This window comes from Lytechinus pictus, chromosome 1 (assembly GCF_037042905.1).
Source record: "Lytechinus pictus isolate F3 Inbred chromosome 1, Lp3.0, whole genome shotgun sequence".
Classification (NCBI taxonomy): Eukaryota; Metazoa; Echinodermata; class Echinoidea; order Temnopleuroida; family Toxopneustidae; genus Lytechinus; species Lytechinus pictus.
Genome location: NC_087245.1, coordinates 18,777,358 through 18,802,499, shown reverse-complemented (window position 1 = coordinate 18,802,499; position 25,142 = coordinate 18,777,358). Strand labels below are relative to the sequence as shown.

General features: G+C 35.5%; 2 protein-coding genes across 3 annotated transcripts in view; one reads left to right on the top strand and one right to left on the bottom strand.

Annotated features, from left to right (window-relative positions):
• The window catches only part of LOC129258839 (solute carrier family 15 member 2-like), a 32,911-nt gene extending 27,379 nt beyond the window's left edge, over positions 1-5,532 (top strand). The window contains exons 21-22 of the mRNA XM_054897081.2: positions 506-2,737; positions 2,806-5,532. Of these exons, the coding sequence (XP_054753056.2) occupies positions 506-706 (201 nt within the window). The 3' untranslated portion in view covers positions 707-2,737; positions 2,806-5,532. The remainder of the gene's footprint in view (positions 1-505; positions 2,738-2,805) is intronic.
• LOC129264287 (uncharacterized) overlaps positions 5,486-25,142 on the bottom strand; it is a 57,034-nt gene continuing 37,377 nt past the window's right edge. For both annotated transcript variants that reach the window (XM_064097635.1, XM_064097640.1), the window contains exons 30-37: positions 24,984-25,121; positions 23,514-23,797; positions 17,898-18,094; positions 17,059-17,161; positions 13,024-13,251; positions 11,311-11,464; positions 10,381-10,548; positions 5,486-9,484 (exon numbers count right to left, since the gene is read on the bottom strand). In XM_064097635.1, the coding sequence (XP_063953705.1) occupies positions 9,375-9,484; positions 10,381-10,548; positions 11,311-11,464; positions 13,024-13,251; positions 17,059-17,161; positions 17,898-18,094; positions 23,514-23,797; positions 24,984-25,121 (1,382 nt within the window). In that variant the 3' untranslated portion in view covers positions 5,486-9,374. The remainder of the gene's footprint in view (positions 9,485-10,380; positions 10,549-11,310; positions 11,465-13,023; positions 13,252-17,058; positions 17,162-17,897; positions 18,095-23,513; positions 23,798-24,983; positions 25,122-25,142) is intronic.

Sequence of the window (25,142 nt, the reverse complement as noted above, 5' to 3'; positions counted from 1 at the left end):
GTGATCATGTGACAAAGTATAATTTCAATAGGAAAACACATCGCGGAAACTTACAGAGAATAGACAATCTTCAGAATAGCGATTTGTGACAATCATAGCGGTGTCACATCTTGGAGAGAAATTACCAAAATGACAAAATTCATGAGTTTCCCAGAATACCACCCCAGGTTACTGTCTTTTATGAATAAATTGGCATGGATTTATATGTTTAATTTGCATGGGAATTTAAAACTTGACACATGCACAAAAGTGTCTCTTTCAATACTTGATGCACCACAGGCCCAGCTGGAGGCTGTCATCAAGGAAAGCCTGACATCGTTCTTAACTTTAAAAACATTTTTTTGCAAGCACGAAAGTTTTCTCTATTTATTTCAAATTTCTTTAACCATTTACCTTTAGAATGGATGAAATTCTTTGAGATCAGTTGTATACTCTTCAGCAGTTTGCATGTTATTTTTCAAGTGGTTGGTACACCTAATGGCTTTTTTACATGTATTTATTTTAGGCTATGGAATTCTTCCTCTTTGCTGGTTTAATGGGTTTCGTCATCCTCCTATTCTCCATCATGGCGTGTTGTTACGTCTACGTCACACCGAAAGAACGAGATGTACAGATGCATGACACAGCCGGTCTTGTCGCAAACAGTGATTTAGAAGAGTCTGGTACAGCAGGCTATCAAAGCTTAGATGATTCAGCTCAGAAATGATGACCTCTTCTGGTAAAATATCAAGAATCATACAACCCTGGATATTAGTTCGTATAGCTACTGGATGTACATGTATTGAATGTTAGAGATATTCCTTTTTTATGCAGACCACATGTTATTTATTGTATGTTGTAGTTTCTTATTTGTAACTTGTTTCAAGTCGAATAAAAAAAAAGTATATTTTAGCTACATTGTAGAATAGCACTATTTGATGGTTATTTATATATTTCTGTCATGATCACTTCAATGGATAGAGTATACATGTATTATTTAAATAATTGTTTTACAGTAATTATTAAGCTTGTTCATTTAAAACAAGTCTAAAACATTTCATGCATTATTATTATCATTATCATACTGCATTACATGATAAAACTCTTTGAAAGAGTTGTATGTCTTAGTTCAGTGATATGCAAATATGAATTAATTTGGAAAAAGGTTAACCTGTTTTAAAAAGAATCCATCATATATTGATTCTTTGTGAACAGATGTTTTTACTGTACAAATATTTCACTTTTGAGATTCTACATACAGGTGACCTGTGGAGCCCGTTACACGAAGATTAGCAATCATTGCAGATCAGTTATCTACGATTGATTGCATTGACTACAATGTACAATTAATCATAAAAAGCAAGCACTTGATTAATCGCTAACCTGTGTGTTACAGGGCCCTGGTGGTTAACAGAAGGCTACCCTGTATAGATGTTTGCAAACAATTCTGAAATATTTTCTTGTAGTAGTACTAGTGTACGAGTACAAATTTCTTATCAGTTCCTCACTCATGATATGCAGAAATCTGTAACTGAACTCAAAATGATTGTTTCTCAATGATGGCCAAAGAAAGAATACTACATATACTGCTTTGCTGTAGTAATCAAAGTCTTTGGTGTTTAACCAAACTACTGCAAATAGCAGAGCCAGTGGGTCAAAACTCATGATTTTTGTCTCAACTGCATAGCAGAGAGAGACTATAGGCGCCGCTTTTCCAACGGCGGCGGCGTCAACATCAAATCTTAACAAAGTTAAGTTTCTGAAATGACAGCATAACTTGAAAAGTATATGGACCTAGTTCATGAAACTTAGATAAGGTTAATCAAGTATTACTAACATCCTGCCCGAGTTTCAGGTTACATGACCAAGGTCAACGGTCATTTAGGGTCGATGAACTTAGACCATGTTGGGGAGTCAATATCAAAATTTAAACCTAGGGTTAAGTTTTTGAAATGTCATCATAACTTGAAAGGACCTAGTTCTCGAAACTTGGCGATAAGGGTCATCAGGTGTCACTGAACATCCTATGTGAGTTTCAGGTCACAGGTCAAAGGTCATTAGATCAATGAACTTTGGCCATGTTGGAGGTAATTACTAAATTGCCGTCATAACTTTTATGAATATAGTTTATGAACTGTGGACATAGGGGTATTCAAGTATCACTGACAAGTCTTAGGTCACATGATCACGGTCAAAAGTGATTTCGGGTCAATGAACGTAGTATTGTATCATTATATGAATGGTGTCATAGTAGTTTTCAAAGTCAGCACTGCTGCTATATTGCATTGCGTAATGCAGGTGAGATTGCCAGAGGAGCTCCACTTGTTGTTTATTATTGAAAAAATCTTCCTATTTTCCATCATTATAAATGTATAGAAATTATATTCTATTTATACTCTATTTTTCCCATATGTAGTTGAGTGTGATCAGTGTATTTTGAGATTATATTTGATGTAATTTTATGCTGTGTTAGTAGGTTACATCTTCCTTGGGGCACAAACGTTTTACATACAAATGGGAGAAAAGTACTTTACTGCCAATAAACTGATAATGTTACCAACCTGTTAAAAAAAATCTTCCATTTTATATTGTTATCTAAATATTCCTTTCAGGTTAACTCTTTTAATAGAAAAGTTCACTAGTGTTATATACATCATTTACCAGTTAAAACCTTTGCACCTAACATTACCACTTTCATGTATACTGTATGGTATGTGTATGCAGTATGGTATGTGTATGCAGTGGTAGTTGAGTGCAGGTTTGCCCCGGGGACCTCGACACGTCTTTCACAGTACACTGTGTTCGGGCTGCCGCAGTAAAGTGCAGGTATACTTAATAGAACTTGGAACAAACATTCCAGGGGGTTGTTTCAGGAGTCTGGTCATCTAGTCAGAACTTTATTTACAACTTTAATGTGAAATGCCAAAATATAAATTTTGTCTTCACATAAAATATTTCCAAACTTTATTGCATTGATAACAATTTACCAGTTTAAATGTGTGTATTTGAAAATGTTAATCAATATTTGCATGTTCAGATTATGCTACATTGAGACACATTTGGCTTGTTATATTTCAGTCGTTTCTCGGTTTATGTATTAGTTAAAGAACTTCATGAAAAATCTCCCAGATCTACATATATGTGATGGTGTCTTTCTGGGTGATTTAACTTTGGGTTTTATCTCCTTAAACTGCCAACTTTGAGATGTTTTATTTATGTCAAATTTTACTGCTGCCTGTCAGGTCCCTTGGAGTGGACTCACAACCATAGACCAGCTAGTTGCTTATTTTCAAAACCATGACTGTATTTTTTAAAATGAGTATAAGAATGTATGTAAAAATATTCAAGTATCTATGGCTGTGAGTGTGACTTTCAGTTTGGTCATATGCAAAATCTCTGCATGTATGTTTTTTATAGATCTTATTGCATTTCTTCTTCCCGTGCATGGTGCTTTACTTCCGAGGCTGATAATCATTAGAGGCTTATACATTATTTTTATATATTCCTTTTAGTGGCAATTGGTAAAAGCCTATGAGATATCATGCATTGTGATTAATATATTTTATTTATTTAAATTATGAGGTTACATGTATAAAATGTACATATCCTTTTCATCACTCTACAGTGAGAGTTTTTCAGATGGAAATGTTCATGCAAAGAAGTTCAAGAACTAGTGTTTCAAACTTCTCTTGTCAGTTTCATCAGTGCCTACAGTATCTGCCTTGATGAAAACCTTGATTAAAATTCTTCAATCAGACCCCAAAACCATTGTGAATTTTGAGAGGAAAATATGAATGATAAAATTTTCTCGATAATTCACGAAACTAAAGAAAAATAGACTCTTTTTTATATTGAGGTCTGTACCAAGAGATAGTCATTTATTGCTTCAGTTGAGCTGTTATTTGTAACATGCCTTCACAAACTGGTTTGCTGGTCTATATTAACTTAGTTTTGTCATGATATATGCTTGCAGGGTACTACTATAACAATCACACACATTCCTTGTACATTTAGAGAATTTGTAATATACTAACTTTATATTTGATAGTCCAGGGGTCTGAAAAAAAATCAAATGCATATCCTGTATAAAGTTGCATTTTACTTCATGACTTGTTCTGATTGCAACTCCTACAATGGGTTCCCATTTATTGACTTTTTAAGGAATCAAACTTTATGAAAAAGTGTGAGCTGCCTTGAGTAGTTTATGTGCAATTTTAGGCATAGATTTATAATTTCCACTAAGGAATTGTCTTGCATGCTTGTCGATATGAAACCATAATTTAATCTCTATATTTAAAGGTCAAGTCCACCCCAGAAAAATTATGACTTGAATAAATAGAGAAAAATCAAACTAGCATAGTGCTGAAAATTTCATCAAAATCGGATGTAAAATAAGAAAGTTATGACATTTTAAAGTTTTACTTATTTTTCACAAAACAGTTATATGCACAACTCAGTGACATGCAAATGATGTCCATCACTCATTATTTCTTTTTTTTTAATTGTTTGAATTATGCAATATTTCAATTTTCACCAATTTGACATTAAGGACCATCTTAACTGAGCCATAAGATGTTATAACAATGGTAATACCACATGTTCAGGGAGGAATAAAACTTTGTCTCACAGGACAATAAGTAGAATAATTCATATAATAAAATACAAAAGAAATAGTGAGTGATGTCATCAGTTCCCTCATTTGCATACCTAACAGGATGTGCATATAACTGTTTTGTGAAATTAAGCGAAACTTAAAAATGTCATAATTTTCTTATTTTACATCCGATTTTGATGAAATTTTTCGGTGGTATGCTTGTTGGATTTTTCTCTTATTATTCAAATCAAATTTTTGCTGGGGTGGACTTGTCCTTTAACTGCCTTGATATTCAAGTATATATATACACAACCCAATTTCATTCTATGTATGCCCATAAATCTGCTCTGAAGTCTTTACAATCAAAATTATGTTGTACTGCTCACAAACCATTTTCAGTAGATCAAAGATGTGTTTTCATCCATTTCACACTCATCCTTACCCCCTCCACTTTCAATGCATCCTTCTACTATCGTTTGCCTTCAACTGTCCCTTTAAAGGGATGGTCCAGGCTGGAGATAGTACATTATTTATTGCCACAACTTGTGCATCATATAACATGTATGAAAAAATAAGAACGTTTTATGTTCCGGGATGTGACATCATAATGCATATAACTGTTTTATCTTCAGCCCGGACCATCCATTGAATTGCCCATCATCTCTTCAGCACATACTTACAACTAAATCACAAAAAACACTCATATTCCAAGATTTCAGGCCAATCCAGAACTGTGCAGTCGCATAATACTCCTCAGGCCATTTTTAAGAGGGTTTCGTTTGTAAAATTATATGTGTAGTTTATTATATACAGGTACCTTATGGCATGTTTTCTCTCTGTATGTTGATTGACAGGGTGATCATGGATTGTTAATTTTTGTTCCCCATTTATTTGAAACAATAAACCTATAGAATTGATGTTGTCTTGAATAATCTCAATTAAAAACAGAATTAAATCTATTATTTATAATGATATAACAATAAAGCTGTTGATCTAATGAAAAAGTGAATGATATGGTTTTTCAAGTGTACTGATCCCATGCAGCATCACTACTTTGAAATAATATCTGTGAACTCGGTTACGTAAAAAGAACATTTATTAACTAAAACATCTTCTACAAATCTTGTTGAATAAAATGTGTTCCTATTCTTCAACGCAACAAAAAATACAGTGTAAATCCAATATTACTTATCTCAGTTTGCCGGGAGTTCCTTTCTGATTATATCGTATTATATTTTGAACTTTATGAAAAGGGCTCAGGGAGCTGAAAATATTCGCCCACTAACCTGGCTATTCTCTAAACAAGTGTCGCTAACACAAGCACATAATACGCCCATCTGTAACATAGAAAATGGAGTAATGGAAGCGAGAAGTGAAAGTTGGCGACTTCACCTTTGACCTAATCAATGGAATTCCTAGTATCATCGCATTTACATGTACAAGGACTTCAGAACGGTAAGATGAAAACATGTCTGACCTCAAAATCAATAGGCTTCCTAGCATTCATGCTAATATCATAAACACCAAATTATATGAGCCTACAGTAGGTTTGACTAACTGAAGTTATCGTGTTTGCAAGGAAAAGTTAACGGAGAAACAGACACTTATGATACCGAAGTACATTTGATGTGGCAATGAATGCAGGAATATGCAAATTATGAAGCTGTGAAATATGAATATATATACATAACTAAACAGTACAAAATCCAGGGGACTTACATAGCTTAATCTAGAAAAATAAATAAATACATGTATGAGACTAAATTCTACTATAAACATTACAAAAAGAAATCATTTTCTACAACAAGAATATTAATCGCACTTCAATCAGCTGCATTACTTTAACAAAGCAATATCTTTCTTTTTTTCACAAGGCCTCTGTATCTTTCTAAATAAATAACTCTATATGACATTTAAAAAGGAGAAAGATGGGTGAGTTCATTTTGTAAGGGTAAAAAACCAAGGATCTCTTCCAGCAAAGTTTTAGAAAAAGGAGCGTCATTTTTATTTAATATGATTGGCCCGTTTCACTGACATACCGCCATCACTATAGGCCTAGGCTAAACTTCTTAAAGTTTAATTTCAGTACTTTATGCCGATGCCTGACTACTTGTGGAAATCAGTCCAATAGGTGCTTTTGTATTGGTTTCTCCATCTACAAGTAATATCATACAACTTACATTATTCATAATTAATCAACAGCTGCATTTATCCAAGGTTTGAACATTACAATACATTTAGAAAATATGCAACATAATTCTACTTAAATAAAAACAACTTCTTAATTGTACCCCTGACCAAACATAACAAAAAAGTACAAAATACTATACTAGACAAAAAAAAATTCATACCTTGTAAATCTAGATTTTATGATAGACGTTTCTCCCTTTTGATAGTTTGGCATGGGTAACAATTCGAGAGATTGGTTATGCTATTTGTTTTACAAACAGCTCTTAACAACGGATTGTACAACACATCCCTATAATTACACAGATTAATCAAAATTTTGTAATGAACTGAAATCTCAAGGTGCATATTCTGTTCTGTGAAGGAATAGGATGACATTATAGTTGATTTTTATACCTCAAAGTAATCCCAATTTCAGTTTTCACGGCAAATTGATTTATTTAAATGTGGAATGATCATGATTTCAGGAGAGAGCAAAATACAAAAAATAAAAGCATACTGAGTAAATTGAATTACTTATAAAAGTGTTACAAAGCCCATCATAAACTGGTACTCAAAAATAAATACTTAATTCTGTAAACATAATCCAAATCAGCCAGCCTATGGAAGCTGGTTAACATGCATTAAACAAAATGATATAACAATCTTAACACACAAAGACTTTTGATCTACACACACTTATGAAAGCATTATTTGTTGCAAAATATTCTGTGTATCGCCAATGCCTTCTACCATAAAATCAGGAACAGATCACATGGGAAAGGGCACATTCCCCCTAATAAGGCCAAATTGTACATTGTGGGTCTTCTCTATTTAATGGAAAATCCCCTACTTTTAAAATGAATTTCACTCCTGATTTTGAAAGAGAACATAGTTACCATTTATTTTGTTTTTGTTTACGATCATCACATTTTGGGGGGAGAGAAGTGTTTCCTTTACGATTTGATGTAAAGAAAATGTGGAAGAGATCAACCCATTTTCTGTGCCCCTCCATTAATGCAATCTTGAATCCATCCCTGAATATCTGTAAAAAAAAAATCCGATGAAATATGTGCCTCTATTCCTCGATTATAATTTGTGATCATCATCCTTCTCTTTGTCTTCCATGATAATTCTTAACTCCTAAAGAATTATTCAACTTAATAAATCAATCTTCTTTAGAAACAGGATATACATGTACTAAACTTTTCTATAATGTGATGTTATTGCAGCTTATAATGTGGTATGGCAAAATCTCTTTGGAAAATAAAATTGCACAAGACCATTGAGGGTGTTAACTTAGTCTTGTGAGGGTAACAGTCATCAAGTAATTGGGCTAATAACTTTTTCCTCTTACAAATAGGAAAGATATTTTACCTTTGTGTGGAGTCTTATTTGTAAAGCCATTGTACTTTTCCAAACTCAACAGTGAAGCTGGAACTGGCAAGAGTTGTGTTGTTTGAGTATTTTGGTTGGATTCAATGTCTTGAACTTCAGTCTAAAACATCTAAAACGTGAGACATGTCTCTTGAATGACAGTAAAATTATCTACATGTACTAGTATCTTACAAGAATCCAAGTTCTTTATACATTGTCACAACGACAGATGAATAACATAGTACTTACAAAATTAAGATTTCATCATTTTGAGTTGCTTACCTGCTCATGTTTAATTGTTTTGTTGAAGCAATTACAATAGTACATTATCAAACTTAAAAACTAATTAGTGACTGAAACTATTATTGCAAAACAAGTATTAGGCATAAGCTTGCTAAAAATATTACAGCTTATCAGCAGGATAATATCCCAATAAAAAAGACCGGATACAGTTGCAACTAATCAGACCTGGTCCTGAAGAAAAAACAGGCTGGACTAATCTCAAACGTGGGAACTAACCATTCACCAGAACAGTTCTAAGCGCTTTGAAATTAGTAATGGATTGTAATCAGGTCTGGTTCTTGCAAAGAACTGAGTCTAACTTGTACCAACAAGACTATTCTCCAGAACACTTCTAACCCCATATCTAGGCCTAATCAATAGCTATGAAATGACCAATATATTGCAATTTAGGCCTGGTCTTAGATAACAGATGGGTCTAATTACACCCTATAATATGGCCATCCTCCAGAACAGTCATAAGCCTGGAGAAAGTACCAATCTAATCAATGGTTACAAGGAGAATGTACCAAATTATTAGTCCTGGTCCTCAAGAAACAGGTTAACAGCTTCTGGCCATTGTTAGACAACCAAGGACCCATCACTTTCCGAGGTCTAATCAACAGTTTTGAAGGGACTATACAAAATGTACCACAGGGCTTTTTCAGGGTTTCCACAGAAATTTGAAAACAGAATTCCATAACTTTTCCATGCCTATTAAATTGCTGCTTTCCATGACTTCCTGTGACGTCGTGGGAGTTATGTAGAATTTGGGATGTCACAAAACTGGGAAAAATGGAAATTATGAACACCAATTATACATGCATGTAATAGCAGAGTATGATCATAGAGTATGAGAGTTGCGAGACATGACAAACTGGAAAGCTGCCATAGCCAAGAGATAAATGCAATTCCATGGCTTTTCCAGGATTTTCCATGGCTGTGAAAACACTGTTTTTCCTCCTCTTCTGGTATTACATTAATAGCCAAAAGGTGGGAACCGTCTGGCCTCCATTACACAATCCTGATCGCGATATTTCTTCAGAAGATCTCTCCATCTTGGGTGAGTTTCTAAGAGATGCTGATTGCCTACAAAAGAAAAAAAAGGAAAAGAAAATGGTTGGTGAGTAATAAAAAATGGGAGAAGAACTTTTAAGAATCAGTACAAGAAACAATGAGTGTGATATAGTAGTCCCAGAATTATTCATCCAAATCAATAAGTTATTGTCTTTCTGGCAAAAGTGGTGTTTCATAAAGTTGTTTGTAAAGTTATGCACAACATTACGCATGACTAGAGTATAGGAATATATCGGGTAGCATTCAGGTTTTATTTCTGTTATTTATCTTTCTTTCAAGGCCAAGTCCACCCCAGAAAAATGTTAATTCGAATCATTAGAGAAAAATCAAAGAATGATGCTGAAAGTTAAATCAAAATCGAATGTAAAATAAGTTATATTTTAGATTTCGCTTATTTTTCACAAAACAGGTATATGCACAATTCAGTGATATGCAAATGAGAGAGTTGATGATGTCCCTCACTCACTATTTCTTTTGTTTTTCACTGTTTGAATTATAACATTTTTCAATTTTTACTGATTTGACAGTAAGGACCAAGTTGACTGAACCATAAAATGGTAATTCCATACATTCAGGGAGGAAGAAAACTTTGTTTCACAGGAGAATGAGGAGAATGTTAGAATATTTAAAATAATAAAATACAAAAGAAATAGTGAGTGTGTGATGTCATCAGTCCCATCATTTGCATACTGACCAGGATGTGCATATGTTGGTGTGGACTTGTCCTTTAACTCAAAACCCAAGTTTGAATCAAAGTCAATATGCTATTGCCTTATTGGTCAGGAATTGTTTCTGTTATTAACCTCTCCAAAACCTCAATTTGAATCCAAGTCAATATTTGCCTTTTTGGTCACGTATTGTTCCTCTCTTATATGCATCAGAATGATGCAACATTTGTTCATACATACCGATAATGATGAGCCCTCGCTTGGCTCGAGTCAGCGCAACATTCATCTGATTCTCATCCATGATAAAACCGAGATGTTTACGTTGCCATCCCCTGCTTGGTTTGTCATCAATCTCGATCTGAGGCATGGAGCGAACCGTAGACAGGACTACATAGTCCCATTCACTTCCTGTAAATGTCATGATAGGAAAAACATATTTTCAGACTCTCTGAGGTTTTCAAAGAATTTTTTTTGCATATTCATATGCATTAGCTTCATCTGTTAAAGACACCTGAGAAGGTATTATAGTTAATCATAATAATGATAAAAAATATATGTGTAAGTAAGAAAAGAAAACCCTGATTTTCATTTAATACTTCACAGCTGTCGGACTTATGCAACCAGAAAATATACACGGAGCGTTGTGGCCCATTGGATTAGTCTCCGGACTTTGAAACAGAGGGTTGTGGGTTTGAATCCTAGCCAAGGCATAATTTCTTTAAACAAGAAATTGATCCACACTACGCTACGCTTGACCCAGGTGAGGTAAATGGGTACCTGTAAGGATTAATTCCTTGAATGCAATGAGCGCCGCAGATTAAAGTTGTAACTCGAGCTAGAGCTAATAATAGTAGCTCTATGAATCCTCTACCAAAAAGCACTCCATAAATCCAGGTATTATGACTGAACTCCGTCATGGGGTGCAAATATAATTCTGGCACAACTGAAAAACTGCTTCTGTGAATTGAAGTGTGGTGCCGCTGAAACCACCTACAATGGGCGGAGGCATAAAAACATATTTTTATGGCAAACAGTTTATTTGAACAGTGAGGACATACATGGCCCCCAAAAATAAACATTCAAGTTCTAAATAATGTCTATTCATCAGTAGAGAGTTTTTATTACAATATAAACATTTCTGAGATAACCATAAATCATATCCTTTCTCACCTTGACTGGTGACGACTGTGCTGACCTTGACCCCATTGTGATCCATGACCTTTAACCTCTCCTCGATCTGTGTGCATTGGAGCTTGTACTGGGAGAGAACCACTATGTTACTCGCTTGAGCTCCCTTCCTCATCAGCTGATTAACTATCCTTGTCTGTAAATCGAGAAAGGAAGTAAGTTGCATTATATTATGTATAGTAAGCCAGTTTGTAGATCTATTTGAACTGGAATCTAAACCTACTGATATGAACTCTTTGATAATGGTTTTACATAGTAACACTCAATCTATGCAAACTGGTATATTGATTTGATTTAATTGTCCAATACATAGAAATTTGGTACTGGCTGGTGATAAAACAATAATACAAATACATGAACAAGATATACAATTAGACAATAATTATGACAATCAATTCATCCAACCATTACAACTGGCATTGTAACTAAAATGACAATTGAATAATTATTGAACTAATTTGTGACATTCATAAATTGAATCAATACAATAAAAACTTTGAGCAACTGCTCCAGCGATGAAACAAGGCGTGACTGGGCCTGCCTCCCAGAGTTAAAAATGAAGAGCTCACTTGCAAAAGGGGTTAGGTCCATTTTTCATCAAATTTGATGTTTACGTCTCAATGTATAGATTTTTAGTAGCTCTATAAGATGATACCAAAGAAAAGTTGAAATTCCTATTAAAAAGTGAACAAAAATGGCAAAGAAAAACCACTTTTTTTCAAAAGGGGTTAGGTCCATTTCAGTTTAGTTGCAAAAGGGGTTAGGTCCACAGATACTTTTTTGGAAAAGAATATCATAAAAATATGAAGACAGGTAGATTTCTTTTATACCCAATTTCATGTTCTCATGGAAGGGTATCATGAAAATTCAGTTTCGCATAAGAATATTGCAATATGGGAGAAATGAAAAAAATGATTTTCTTGGAGTGGACCTAACCCCTTTTGCAACAAAACTCTTCTGAAGAACTCATTTGTCAAAAGGGGTTAGGTTAATTATTCATAAATTTTATTGTTTTCTGTCTCTAAACCTCTAAACCTTTAGTCAATCTGATGATACGAAAGAAAATTTGAAATTCAAATGAAAACATGAATGAAAGTGGCAAAGAAAAATCACTTTTTTAATCAAAAGAGATTGGATTAATTTAAGTTTACTTGCAAAAGGGGTTAGGTCCACAATGATAATTAAAAAAAATATATATAGAAAAAAATTGAAGACAGGTAGATTTCTTTTATACCCAATTTTATGTTCACATGATAGGGTAGTACATCATGACAATTTAGTTTCTCATATGAACATTGCAATAAGTGAGAATAAAAAACATGTTTTTTCTTGGAATGGTCCAAAGTGGACCTAACCCCTTTTGCAACTAAACTCTTCAAATATGGTTGCATATCGTGTGATGCTTCGTGTATTCTAAAAATTGAGCAATATTGATTATAAAAAGCGGGTGAATATCATAGCTTGTTTCTAGGTGGTGTAGCTGTTAGGTACATGCATGAATTGAAATGCCCTGCAGGAGTAGTCTATTGTTCACTCGCGATGATATTCAGTGAAGATATTATTTCGTTGAAATGGAATTAAAAGCTAATCATGAGGAACCTTTGTTACTTTGTGTGTCTTAATCGTAAAGTGCACGAAAATATTTTTTTTGCGTTTTAAAATATCTAAAATAAAATATGAAACAAGGACACTTACAGCGTGCATGACCTCTGCCATGTTGCCTTTGGACATCTCATTTCCTTCATCAGACTTGACCGTTAGGGTTTCCTCCTTGCCGTACACATGACAGAAGACTGTCGGGGTTTGACCTCTGTTTGGCCAGATCGCTCTCACAGGGTCAGGGCTGCGGCTTTTGACCGACAAGTCTGTTTCCAGTTTGCTCTCATAGAAAGTGTCCGATGGAAAGGAACAGATCCAGTCATGCTGTAAGTAACAACAAATTGGGATAACTTTCTTTTTTTTTTAAGCTGGAAAGTGAACAAATTGGTATAATAGTGTTTTTCTTTAATATGGCTATATTATATTGCTTATTGGGGTATTGCATTATTGCTAGCTGTATATACTACAATATTATTAGTTACACACTGTTTGTTCACGTAATACAGGAAATATCTACGTTCTGGTTCCATATTCCACGAGGCCAGAGGCGTAGATGTATCCTTATATTATTGCAGAATAGGGGAAATCAATGAAATAACCAAAACAAAAGCAAAACCTTGCATTTTGAGAGTGATTTCTGAAAGGAAGTCATTCGTGACATCACAATGATCACAGTAAAAAAAAAGAGTGCGATTTGCCATTGAAATCGATGTGTAAATAGTGCGCAGCGCGATGCTTGAATACGCACGTAATACAGCCTCATATTATATTACGTGATTGACATCAGCACTGGGCATGCGCATGACAATGAAAACAACATTAAAACAACAACAGCTAAACACCAAACAGGTGAAATGGGCTCATATTACCTGTTTGACGTTTGTGACCCAGTAAAGTAGGTAAATAAGGGTTCATCTCACAAACAAATCGACCAATCAGATTACAGAATTCATGAGAAATATGGCCCACTAAGAGTAAATAATCAATGTCAACATGACAAGTAATATTCACATCCAATTTTTTTTTATAAGTTAAGATTTACTATGTAGTGATGGGGGGATAAAATATTGGTAGGGGCTACAAATTGACAAATCTTTCCATTTCAAGGCATATTTCTTGTCTGAAAGACATCAACACATTGTGCTATGTGATGGATGTTATATATATTCAATGAAATGTCAAGATATTTTGATATCATCATCATATCATGGAACCCTTGCAGCCCAATGCACATGAATATAGACAGAGAGATGCCATGGATTTGGGAAGTCTAATCATCCCATTGTTACAATGACCTACATGTAGTGTTCTTTGATAACAACCCCCAAACCTCAAACAAGTGAAATGTACAGGAGAAAACAAATATGAATGGTATAACAGTGTATCCAACGGGATCAGGGAAAAATTACATAGAGGCTGGGGATGAGTTTGCACCAGAAGAGCCCCAGAAAACCCTCATTCAATGCAATGTAAAGCTCATCTTATGTTGTAGATTCATGCAGTACAAAAATAGTCCCCCCCAAAAAAAAAAAAAAAATCTTGAATGGGATAGTCATTACTTTGACAAGGTGAAGTTGTTTCAACTTTCAAGAAAGTGATCATGGATTTGGACAGGACTTAACTTGATAGATAGCATACTGCATTCATTAAACAAGAAAGGGACTTCCCATAACTTGAGTTACAAAGTCTTTTCAGCTCACTGACAGTATGTCCTTGAACTATCTATTCATCTGCGTTTGTCACATTCCTCCTTGGTGACAAAAACAAATTCAAATATACAGAGCAACATATTTACTGGTGATGAGAATCATCATGACTTACCATACGATACTGGATAGTGAGCATACGAGCTTTGCGTTACTGGTGATGAGAATCATTATGACTTACCATACGATACTGGATAGTGAGCATACGAGCTTTGCGTTACTGGTGATGAGAATCATTATGACTTACCATACGATACTGGATAGTGAGCATACGAGCTTTGCGTTACTGGTGATGAGAATCATTATGACTTACCATACGATACTGGATAGTGAGCATACGAGCTTTGCGTTACTGGTGATGAGAATCATTATGACTTACCATACGATACTGGATAGTGAGCATACGAGCTTTGCGTTACTGGTGATGAGAATCATTATGACTTACCATACGATACTGGATAGTGAGCATACGAGCTTTGCGTTACTGGTGATGAGAATCATTATGACTTACCATACGATACTGGATAGTGAGCATACGAGCTTTGCGTTACTGGTGATGAGAATCATTATGACTTACCATACGATACTGGATAGTGAGCATACGAGCTTTGCGTTACTGGTGATGAGAATCATTATGACTTACCATACGATACTGGATAGTGAGCATACGAGCTTTGCGTTACTGGTGATCAGAATCATTATGACTTACCATACGATACTGGATAGTGAGCATACGAGCTTTGCGTTACTGGTGATCAGAATCATTATGACTTACCATACGATACTGGATAGTGAGCATACGAGCTTTGCGTTACTGGTGATGAGAATCATTATGACTTACCATACGATACTGGATAGTGAGCATACGAGCTTTGCGTTACTGGTGATGAGAATCATTATGACTTACCATACGATACTGGATAGTGAGCATACGAGCTTTGCATTACTGGTGATGAGAATCATTATGACTTACCATACGATACTGGATAGTGAGCATACGAGCTTTGCGTTACTGGTGATGAGAATCATTATGACTTACCATACGATACTGGATAGTGAGCATACGAGCTTTGCGTTACTGGTGATCAGAATCATTATGACTTACCATACGATACTGGATAGTGAGCATACGAGCTTTGCGTTACTGGTGATGAGAATCATTATGACTTACCATACGATACTGGATAGTGAGCATACGAGCTTTGCGTTACTGGTGATGAGAATCATTATGACTTACCATACGATACTGGATAGTGAGCATACGAGCTTTGCATTACTGGTGATGAGAATCATTATGACTTACCATACGATACTGGATAGTGAGCATACGAGCTTTGCGTTACTGGTGATCAGAATCATTATGACTTACCATACGATACTGGATAGTGAGCATACGAGCTTTGCGTTACTGGTGATCAGAATCATTATGACTTACCATACGATACTGGATAGTGAGCATACGAGCTTTGCGTTACTGGTGATCAGAATCATTATGACTTACCATACGATACTGGATAGTGAGCATACGAGCTTTGCGTTACTGGTGATGAGAATCATTATGACTTACCATACGATACTGGATAGTGAGCAGACGAGATTTGCGTTACTGGTGATGAGAATCATTATGACTTACCATACGATACTGGATAGTGAGCATACGAGCTTTGCGTTACTGGTGATGAGAATCATTATGACTTACCATACGATACTGGATAGTGAGCATACGAGCTTTGCGTTACTGGTGATGAGAATCATTATGACTTACCATACGATACTGGATAGTGAGCATACGAGCTTTGCGTTACTGGTGATCAGAATCATTATGACTTACCATACGATACTGGATAGTGAGCATACGAGCTTTGCGTTACTGGTGATGAGAATCATTATGACTTACCATACGATACTGGATAGTGAGCATACGAGCTTTGCGTTACTGGTGATGAGAACCATTATGACTTACCATACGATACTGGATAGTGAGCATACGAGCTTTGCGTTACTGGTGATGAGAATCATTATGACTTACCATACGATACTGGATAGTGAGCATACGAGCTTTGCGTTACTGGTGATCAGAATCATTATGACTTACCATACGATACTGGATAGTGAGCATACGAGCTTTGCATTACTGGTGATGAGAATCATTATGACTTACCATACGATACTGGATAGTGAGCATACGAGCTTTGCGTTACTGGTGATGAGAATCATTATGACTTACCATACGATACTGGATAGTGAGCATACGAGCTTTGCGTTACTGGTGATCAGAATCATTATGACTTACCATACGATACTGGATAGTGAGCATACGAGCTTTGCGTTACTGGTGATGAGAATCATTATGACTTACCATACGATACTGGATAGTGAGCATACGAGCTTTGCGTTACTGGTGATCAGAATCATTATGACTTACCATACGATACTGGATAGTGAGCATACGAGCTTTGCGTTTGTACTTTGCTAGGAGGGACTCCTCCATGCCAAGATCTCGTGCATTGGGTTCTGTGATGATTGGCCTGAATCAAAGATGAGAATCAATAGTTTGCGACAGTGAAATAATATTCTGCAGAATAATCTGGAATACAGAAGGAAAAGTTTCGAACTGTTGATGTCATTAAATTTTCATTATCGTCATTTTCCTAATCAGTAGTGGTAGCATAATATCAACATCATCTTCAAAATAATCATAATCATCATCATTGCTTTATTGTCAGTCAACATCACCATCTTCATTGTTATCTCCACCATTATTATCATAATTATCATCAGCACCAACAGCAATGGCAGCACAGGAATTATCATCATCATAATGACCATCATTCAATAGAAACATTAGCATCACCGTCCTCCTCATCATGACAATCAATATTATCATCACCGTCACAATCATCAATTTCATCATCAACATAATCATGATCATCATCTTCATCACAAACGTTATTGTGAAATTGAGCGGGTTCTTTGTAGTAAAAAAATGTTATGTTTTATCATTAGATACATGTAATAGTACACATGTACAGCTGTTGTAAACATGTTTGCTTTATCATATTTCTGTAAAATGAATGAATTGTTTTGTTTCTTATTCTGAATAAAATCTTTTTATGAAGCAAAGAAAAATCATTATTAACATCATCATCTTCATTAGCACCATTTAATGAAACACATTCACCACCATCTTCATCGCCATCATCAATTTCATCATCACCCTCATCAATAATGTTACTACATTGACATTGTCGCAATTATAATGACCTGAGTTGTTTGTGATCTCCGATAAGCACCACTTGATGAGGGAGGGTGCTGGTTAGCGGTACCAGTGTCTCAGGCTCATTGCACATACCAGCCTCGTCCACTATACACTGAATAATGTTGGTGTGCTTTATGATGCGTTTTGTTCCAGCTACGTTGCATGTGCACAGGACTACCGAATGCTTCCTCAGTTCCTCAGCCTGAAAATAACGATGATGATGATGATAATGAGAGCAACAACAATAATAATACTCTTGCTACTGATGATAATAATTAAATAATAATCATTATGATGTAATTGGTTTTGGCTAGTTGAAGTTGGTGTGTATAGACCTTCGTTATTCGTTATTTCCCACCTTATCATTCCATCTATTATTTAACTCACTATGTCACATTTGAAAGGACCTCTTCGAGGAGCAGCTAGGAGCAGCATGTAACTGAATCTTGAGTATAAAATGTGACTTTGAGCTTGTTTATTACCACCACATGGTCAAATATTTCACTTCAGTCCCACCCATTGTCATTTTTGTATGTGGTACTGGTACATTTGTTATTCATTACACAAACTATAATTCAAATGTTTTGGTCTGTTTAAGTTGGAGCCATCGTTGACCATCTGTATCGCATTTAGTTCCTGGTCTTCTTTATTTTTTTGTCTGGCATCACCTCAATCATCCATGGCTGATAACGTTAAGACAAGGTCATCCAGCACCAAGACGGCTGCAGACAAAAACATCATTACTGCAGTTATTTCTGATATCCTCACGAACGATAATTTCTTGAGCCTTGTCCAGAAAGTTGTCGATCAGAGGTTATCCGAGTTGTCTACTGCTGTGGAGGAGCTGGAAGGCAAAGTTCTTGACCTAGCCCATGCCAATTCCGAGAAAGACAAGAAGATTGATGTTCTAGAGGCTGCCCTTGAGTCTCAAGCAAGAGCCATTGAGACACTGAAATCAAGAAGCAATGATCAAGAGCAGTATTCACGGCGCAATTGCCTCCGGTTCTTTGGGATTCAGGAGCAGCCCAACGAGGACACACACGAGACAGTTATTCAGCTGGTCAACGAGAAGCTTGGTGTTACAATCACAAAGGCGGACATAGACAGTTCGCATAGGATCAAGCCGATGCCGAAGAACCAACCAGATGAAGGTCGCCGACCCCTTTCTCGTGCCATCATCGTAAAATTTGTTTCATACAGGGTGCGTCAACTTGTGCTTCGTCAACGGAGAAAGCTGGCTGGCCTAAATAAATCAATACAAGAAGATCTGACCAGCGCCAACGCCAAGCTTTTGAAGGAGACAAAGTCTTGTAGCAAGGTCAAGGAGGCTTGGTCAAGTGATGGGCGCATCATTGCGCTCATCAACGAGGCAGGGGGCCAATCAACAAAACGCCCAATCCATACCGCTGATGATCTCAAGAGACTTAAATGATGTTCTTATCCAGCACTTTCCTTAATGCAGTTGTTGATATTTTTCATGTATTTTCTTCCACTTCCAACTTTTATTGGTCATAGATATGCTCTTGGCTGTTTTTTGCTATTTCCTTGTGAACTTTTAACTTTTTATCACTTTTTTCAGTCTAGTTGTTTTTGTTTTTTGTTGTTGTTGTTGTTGTAGTTTTTGTTGTTCTCTACAATATCTTTTACACTTGATTTAATCTAGTATGTCTTTCATTCTGAAGTACTTAGCGTTTTCATGTAGGCTATTTATATTTCTGCAATGTTTGCTATTCTTTTTTCTGGTAGTCTTTTATACTATGGTTTGCATATTTCATGTTTTCATGTTGCTACTTTTGTGTGCTAGTGTGTGTAGTTTATTTGTGTGTATGGTTACGGTATGCTTGCGTGTGTGTTTGTGTTTGTCTAGGCCTGGCTTTGCTTTCAACTATGATGTTAGAAATGTAAGTCTATGTGATATTTACAGTACTCTCTGTTGTTTTAATGGATAATACTTTGCAAGATGATGTAAATGTTTTAGTAAACAATTGTACCTATGTTGATTGTAATGATTTTCGGAAAAGTGCAGTCAATAATTTTGATCTATTACATCTCAATGCCAGAAGCCTGAATAAAAATTATGATGAGTTGGTTAACTTATTGAACTGCCTCAATCATAACTTCTCGGTAATTGGAATTTCTGAAACATGGTTAAAATCTACTTCTGATACCAATCTGTTCCAGTTACCAGGATACTCCTTTTTTCATGTCTGTTGATCTGACAAGTCTGGAGGCGGAGTGGCCTTGTATGTTAAGGAAGGAATAGGTAGTAAAATTCGGTCTGATTTATCTGGTGCACATCCACATTATGAATCTATTTTTGTCGAATTGTCTTTGAGTAATAAAAAGTCAGTGATTGGTTGTGTATACAGAGCACCAAATAACGATAGTACATCCTTTTGTGAAAACCTTGAATTGCAGCTTCAGACTCTTAGCAGAGAAAATAAAGATGTCTATATTATTAGTGATTTTAACCTTAATCTGCTAAATTATAATTCTGATGCTAAGGTCAAAGAATTTGCTGACTTGATGAATTCTTTGGTTTATTTTCTCTTATATCAAAGCCCACTCGAATCTCACAAAATGCAGCAACTCTGATAGACAATATTTTCACAAACTGTATCCATAATGATTTCGATGCTGGTATCTTGTGCTCAGATATATCAGATCATTTGCCAATTTTTTGTGTTAATAAGGGTGATTTTGTTGATGATAGATCAAACAACCAAGCCTCATTTAAACGATTAATCACAGACCAAAGGATTTTGAACTTTCAACAAAATCTACTGCAAACTGAATGGCAGGATCTGTACCTGCTAGATAATCCTGATGAGTCCTATGAATATTTTATTCGTATATTCACTGATTTGTATGATCAATGTTTCCCTCTCGTCAAAGTGATAAGTAAGAAGAAAAGCAAGAAACCTTGGGTTACCGGTGGTTTATTAAAATCAATCACAAACATAATCTATATTCCAAATATGTCAAAACGCCAAATTATTCAAATAAAACAAAATATGTTAGATATAAAAATGTTCTTGTTAGGACGCTTCGCTTAGCAAAACCGGTATTTTATGACCACCTATTTCAAAGTGTTAAGGGAGATATAAGGAAAACTTGGTCACACATCAATGAATTATTGGGCAGGGGTAAGAAGCATTTGATCCCATCAGAGATGTTCCATGAAGGATCATCTTTATTGTCTAGTAAGCATAAGGCTGAATGTTTTAACAAATAATTCATTGGATTGCCTGCGAAAATAAGTAGAGAAATTCCGACAGTACCACAGTCTTTTCATGAGTATTTAAAGCCAAACATTGATAATACTTCTCTGTTTCTTAGACCAACTTCTGTCACTGAAATCATTAATTTTGTTTCATCACTTAAGTCATCAAAGTCAAGCAGTTCTGATGATACTGCCCCTAAGGTTGTTAAGGAATGTATTCATTATTTTGTTGAACCATTGTGTGTTATTTTTAATAATTCTTTGTCACATGGGATAGTCCCATCGAAGTTAAAGGTGGCTAAGGTTGTTCCTGTTTTAAAAAAAGATGACAAGAAGAATATTGTTAATTACAGACCTATAGCTCTTTTGCCAATATTTTCTAAGCTCTTGGAGAAGATTGTTTACAAGCGATTGAACGGGTTTTTGTTGGAAAGAAACATTTTGATCCCTCAGCAACATGGTTTCCGAAAACACTTCTCTACTAGCATGGGTGTTTTCAACTTATTAAATACTATTATAAAATCATTTGATGATGGTAATTTTTGCCTTGGAATTTTCCTTGATTTGTCCAAGGCGTTTGACACGATTGACCATGTCATCCTTCTTAGTAAACTTGAGCACTATGGAGTACGCGGAGTAGCATTGGCTTGGTTCCAAAGCTATTTACAAGATCGTACACAATATGTCATGGTTGATGGTGTTAAATCGCAATCTGGTAATATTCACTATGGTGTGCCCCAGGGTTCGGTACTTGGTCCTTTGTTATATTTAATCTATGTCAATGATATCAACAACTCATCAAATGTGTTTTTGTATTCTCTGATTGCTGATGACACAAGTTTACTATAAATAGAAACGTTGCTACTCTTATTTTAGTTGCAAATGTAGAAATTAAAAAGTTATTGCATGGTTCTGTTGTAATAAACTTTTGCTAAATGTTAAGAAAACTAAATGTATTATTTTTCGATCACGAGGCAAAATTATTCCAGACGATGTCAATATTCTTGATGTTGGGGGCCACAATGTTGCTCGTAGTGAGCATATTCAATTTCTAGGAGTAATTATTGATGAGCATTTGACTTGGAAACCCCATTTAGAATCAGTGTGTACAAAGGTTTCTCGAGGTGTAGGTGTTATATGTAGGTAAAGGTTGTTTTTACCTGGGTCTATTCTAAGAATCTTATACACCAGCATTGTGCTTCCCTATCTGACTTACTGCAATGTTGCATGGGGTAATACTTTTAAGACTTAAATTGACAAACTTAAAGTTTTACAAAAGAAAATCATAAGGCTCATCACCAATTCGACTTCCAGACACCCTAGTAAACCTTTATTCCTTCAGCTAAAATTGCTCCCTTTTGACGAGTTAGTTGCATTTAATTGTCTGATTTTCATGTTTAATCTTCATTTTTGCCCCCAAATTTGCCAACTAAAAGACTTATTTCCCCTTAACTCTCAGATACACAATTACAATACACGTCAACATAACTTTATCCACCGACCTTATGTAAGAACTAATGTATCCTTAAATTCTTTCATAACAACCTGTATCAAGGAGTGGAACAAGTTACCTTCTGATATTAGGAACTGTACAACTCTTTATCGGTTTAAAGTGCAATGTAAAAAATACCTCTTTGACAATCTATTATCTTAGTTAATTTAGAAAGTTTTTCATCCATAGAGTCTATTATGTTTTACATGTATCTCGTAGTTGGCCGCCCTAGTCATGTGTGTTTGCGTGTGAGGGTGTGTGTGTGTGAGTGTGTTTGTGTTTATGCTGACACTTGTTCAATGTACATTTTGTACATATCTGTAGTCTATATATCTGTTTATTATGTATTCTCCTTTGTCATTTTATACATTTAGATCTACATCTTATTTAGAGGTATAGGGCCCCACTCACAAGCTGTGCTTCTTCGGGGTCCTAGAAAACCGTTCATATTGTATCATGTATTCTTTTGTACCATCTGATCATTGATTTGTACTCATAATATGTCTGGTTTTTTTGAATAAATTGAACTTGAACTTGAATATTTTGGGCGAAAATCTACAAATCAAAAAGAGGAAACAATTTCATCCAACAGACAATTTGTACTGAAAATAGGAGTAAAATACGTTTATTATCTAAACCTAATCCTCTCACACTTGATCTACAATGCTGCCCAAAAATTATCTTAGTTTGTAAGTGTTGTGAATAAATTAATAAAATAAAAAGGATATGGCAAATAAAATGAATTTTTGGCTTGCAAATATGAAGATCAAATGTTTGATTTGAAATCATTCATCCTCAACCAAATAAGAACACTTAATCTTATAAAGTAGGTGAAAAAGAGAACACCTCATATAGCTTATTACCTTTCATTTATTATTTAATCATTTACATTCCATCTGGACATACCTCAGCCATATCAATGAGTTGTCTGTAAGCTCGAGCCTCTTTTACAGTCGTCGATGAGATGCGCCTGAAGTTGGCCTCTGTTGCTCGGATCTCCTCTGCGTACGGGGCTCCCGGCTTGCGGATCAACTTGTGGAGGGAGACATCATCCAGTCGATCATCGATGCGAGCTTGGTTGCGTTGCCACTTGAATTGAGAACTAGGCATGCCAGGGATGGGGTAGACTTTGTCTATCATTGACTCGCTGTAGACCCGGACAATGGAGATGTTGAATTTCTTCAAGTACACTGTTGGTGATATTAGAAAGGTACAGTATATATAAGAAATTAACAGGTCATTGTACGTATCTCCTAAAAATAAAACACACAAACATTGAATAGAATTGAACTCGGCTTACAATCTCGGCCCTGTTTTATTAACCTTGTACATGAATAACCTGGATTGGCGGGGGGTAAAAAAAAGTGACATTGTTTGGCAATAAATCCAGAGCATATAAGTCTCCACACATTTTTTTGATAAAATTTAAAATGCCTGAAAATACTAAATATTTTGTAAGTGCATGTTTGGCTCAATGTGGAACGCCTCTGGCAGTCTCGCCTGCATTACGCGATTTAATATAGCAGCAGTGCTAACTTTGAAAACTACTACAAAATAATCATTCACAAAAACACCATTCATATAATGACATAATACCACATTCATTGACCATAAATGACATTTGAACAGTGACTTAAGGCTTGTCAACTACACAACATTTCCACATTTCATTCACTCTATCCATAAACTTTCAAAGTTATGATGGCAATTCAACAAAAAAACCCAACTTGGCCAAAGTTCATTGACCCTAAATGACCTTTGACCTTGGTCATGTGACCTTAAACTCAAGCAGGATGTTCACTAATACTTGATTAACCTTATGTCCAAGTTTCATGAACTAGATCCATAAATTTTCAAAGTTATGATAGTAATTCAACAAATACCCCCAACTTGACCAAAGTTCATTGACCCTAAATGACCTTTGATCTTGGTCATGTGACCTGAAACTCGAGCAGGTTGTTCACTAATAATTGATTAACCTTATTCCCAAGTTTCATGAACTAGGTCCATATACTTTCTAAGTTATGATGACATTTCAAAAACTTAACCTTAGGTTAAGATTTGATGTTGACGCCGCCGTTGGAAAAGCGGCGCCTATAGTTTCGCTCTGCTCTGCAGGCGAGACAAAAACCTAAAAAGGGTGTCTCAATCAAAATTTAGAAGTTTTTGAGCTTTCTTAAAAATCACAGCTGAAATCTAATTTCAAGCAAATACCACTACACAATTGTGGAGATTACATTTTGGGTGACATGCACAATGATTTCCACTGCAATTGTGCAATATTCTTTCATTCTATTTACTATAATTACATAGTATATCACATCACTTAATGCACCTACGAATCATTCATAATTCATAAAGATATAGAGGACTTACTGGAAATGACATCCACAGCCTTGTTGGAAGGTCCGCAGTACAGTATCTGTGGTCTACCTTTCCCCATCGCTGGAACCTTTTCATTGACTTGGGTAAAGAAGTAAGCCAGATAGGCACCTGTCACAGTCTTTCCAGTTCCTAGAATGGGAAGTATGGATT